Below are 2,965 nucleotides of genomic sequence, written 5' to 3' on the forward strand. Positions count from 1 at the left end.
TATAATAGCATTGATTATACATGTTAAAACTTCAGAGCAGTTTAGAGCTAACGTCATGCTAACAGTGCAAAACATTTCTTTATTTATGGGCACCAGGGATCAGCTATAGAAAGATTCGCCCCAAACTGTTGTGAGAATGTGATGAATGGAGAAACTGTTACAGGTTTCCAGGCTGTAAACACGTTTATTTCTGCTGTAAAGTTGGCTGTTTAAACATGGAGGTCAATGGTGACTGACTTGCTGTGGAGGACCTGCAGGTCTTGGCTCTTGGTCCTGGAGAACTACTGCACAGGCCGCATCTTCATGCTGATGGCCTTCAGCGAGTAGTTGTAGCCTTTCCAGTGTTCCCAGTCCACCCCAATAGCATAGTGGGTGCCGTCAGCCCCCCAGCGATAAACCCCGTTGGGATTTGTATTGTGACAAATTCCGTACCAGAACGCCCCCAGGAAGGTTTTGGCACAGTTGCGACTGTCTGTGTCCTGGTCTTTGTCGAAGGTGGAGAACTTGAGTCCGCTGTGATTACTCAGGGAGTCTCCTGCAGAAACACAAGTCAGGACGCAAGGAAACAATAATGGAGTCTGAACTAGATCTACTTCCTGTTTTTACAGCCTCCTCCAACCTTTAACTCAGCACCGTCCTCCAAAGTGTTCCTGCTAACAGCTGCTGAGCTAACAGACCCTCCGCCCCCCCGCAGACTGCTGACGGTTACTGTGGTTGAATGAACACAATAAATCCACGAGGAGTCGGCTGTAGCGACCCGTGATGCAGCTGAGAGAGAAAACCAGCGAGCTGAGAGGCTGTTAACACCCCGAGTGTGTCGGAAAGAGTTAATTTAGTGTTAAAAGTGTTTCTGAGTTCTTATTCTGGCCCAGACCATCAGATGTTTCTCCAGGACTTTTAGCTGAATCAGTGCCTAAACCTAACCAGCCCGCCACTGAACACTGGCGATAACACAAGAAGTTCACAGGAAACAGACGTTAACAGGTGAAGCGGTCTGGTTTCCTGCTGGTCTGAGACTGGATCCATTCAGCCACATGAACCTGAGGAGGAACTGATCCTCCACATTAAAGTCCAGCTTAGAATCTGATTTAAACCAGGTTTAACGTGTTGGATGTACGTCACACACTGAAGGTGGTTTTATCTTCTTATGATTCTTATTATCTTGACGCCTCTTTTGAGTTTCTTGTTTACGGACTGTTTCTCATGTCATCGACGCTCCTGAACTCAGAGGGTTCGTTACTGTGATGATAGAAAGATGGAGGCAGAAGAGCCGAACTCTCTCCCTGAGCCCTTCATCAACACTTTCACTACAGATGATGTGGAAAGAGGAACACAAACTTACCTGCGCTTCCGTTGATGAACCCAGACACGTTCAGAGAGTAACCGAGGGACTCCGGGCCGACGGAGAACGAGGAGTAACGAGCGAACGCTTTGTTTCCTTCAAAGTCCTCCATGTCGACCAGCAGCTCGTACTTCTTCCTCAGACTCAGGTGGAAAAGAGTCTCCAGACCTGAACGCAAACACACGGAAACAAGTGGGAACGGGCTCAGAGGTCACATGACATGATGGTTTCCTTCCTCACCGAGCCAGTATTCTCCGGCGGCGCTCCCGAAGCCCGTCCGGTAGTGATCCCAGGGCCTGTAGAAGTTCACCGAGCCGTCCATCCTCCTCTGGAACACCTGCGGGGACATTTATTGTGAAGGTCCAAGAGGAAGTGATCGCACAGAAAAGAGACTTGAGCTGGAATACTCACCGTCCAGCGCCCCCCCTCTGAGTCCATGTCACAGTACACCTGCACACAAACACACTCTGCGCTATGAACCCTGGGAATGTGGAAACTCTTCTCCACATCAACAAACACGTGACGCGTTAAAGGAGCAGCTGGAGCTCCTGAGGAACGGCTCCTGCCTCCATCCCGAACACGTAGAAGTTACCTGGACAGCAGACGTGGCTCCGATGGGGTAGATGGTGAACACGCCGCTGCTCCGGTTGTTGTCATCGTTGTAGATGTCGCTGCAGTCCAGAGGGAGGACGAGCCGCTGGAGGCCGGCCAGCGAAGGACTGAGGAAGAGGAGGAGGAGGAGGAGGGACAGAGGCTGCAACAGAGGAGATGTCATCATTTTGTTTGATTAAAAACACAACGTAGAACTGAAGAGTTCAGAGTTCAGACTCTGCAGCAGCAGCAGGAGGAGGAGGAGGAGGAGGAGGAGGGATGGTGGTAACAGGAACCAAACACAGAGGTGGACTGAAGTTGAACGATTTAAAGAACTCCACAAGATAAAAGACGTCATCATTCACACGGAGCCGGTATGTTTGGTGGATTTCAGCGTTATGTGTGATATTTCAAAGAGGAGCTAACTGCTGTTTGTAACTTCTCATTTCATTACAGCTTTTTACTTCAGTCTCTGCAGACTTTCCTCCAGGATGAATGAAGTTCTGTCGTTTCTCGGCCCAAACATCTGGGTCCATCAGGGCTTACATGTTTAAAATAGGAGATTTTCCCAACAGCAGAGTGACTGAGACTCTAGTGTAAATCTATTTAGAGTCACTGTGAGGAGATAAAATTAAGTCACACTGGAGTGTAGTAGTCCTAAAAGTCCAAAAAGTCTGTATTTCAAACAATCAAGGTGAAGCTGTTAACAGGCTAAAACTATCGGTAACATTCACTCACCTTCATGGTCAGGGTCCTGCTGATGAGCTGATGAAGGTCCTGATGTCTGAGCATCTGGATGCTCTGAAGTCCCTGAAGTCTCTCTTATATATTTTCCAGAGAAGTGTTGGAACAGCTGCTGTTTCACACCCATGAAATACTGAACAGGTGGAAACATGCGTCCTTGAGTCTATTTGGAGCTTTGGATTACACAACTGGCCTCCAGTTGACTGACCTAGACTGACCTCCACCAGCAGCCTCCGCCCTGCACCTCCACCAGCAGCTCTTGGGTTCACATTAACTTTCTAGGGTTCA

General features: G+C 48.7%; 1 protein-coding gene across 1 annotated transcript; it reads right to left on the bottom strand.

Moving 5' to 3' along the window:
* Positions 1-281: 281 nt before the first annotated feature.
* LOC139219909 (microfibril-associated glycoprotein 4-like) lies at positions 282-2,120 on the bottom strand. Its single transcript, XM_070851917.1, has 5 exons — positions 1,935-2,120; positions 1,754-1,792; positions 1,583-1,679; positions 1,343-1,510; positions 282-535 (listed from the first exon to the last, which is right to left on the bottom strand). The coding sequence occupies exons 1-5, from the start codon at positions 2,118-2,120 to the stop codon at positions 282-284; spliced, it is 744 nt and encodes a 247-aa protein (XP_070708018.1).
* Positions 2,121-2,965: the final 845 nt, after the last annotated feature.

The sequence above is a fragment of the Pempheris klunzingeri genome, chromosome 20 (assembly GCF_042242105.1).
Source record: "Pempheris klunzingeri isolate RE-2024b chromosome 20, fPemKlu1.hap1, whole genome shotgun sequence".
Classification (NCBI taxonomy): domain Eukaryota; kingdom Metazoa; phylum Chordata; class Actinopteri; order Acropomatiformes; family Pempheridae; genus Pempheris; species Pempheris klunzingeri.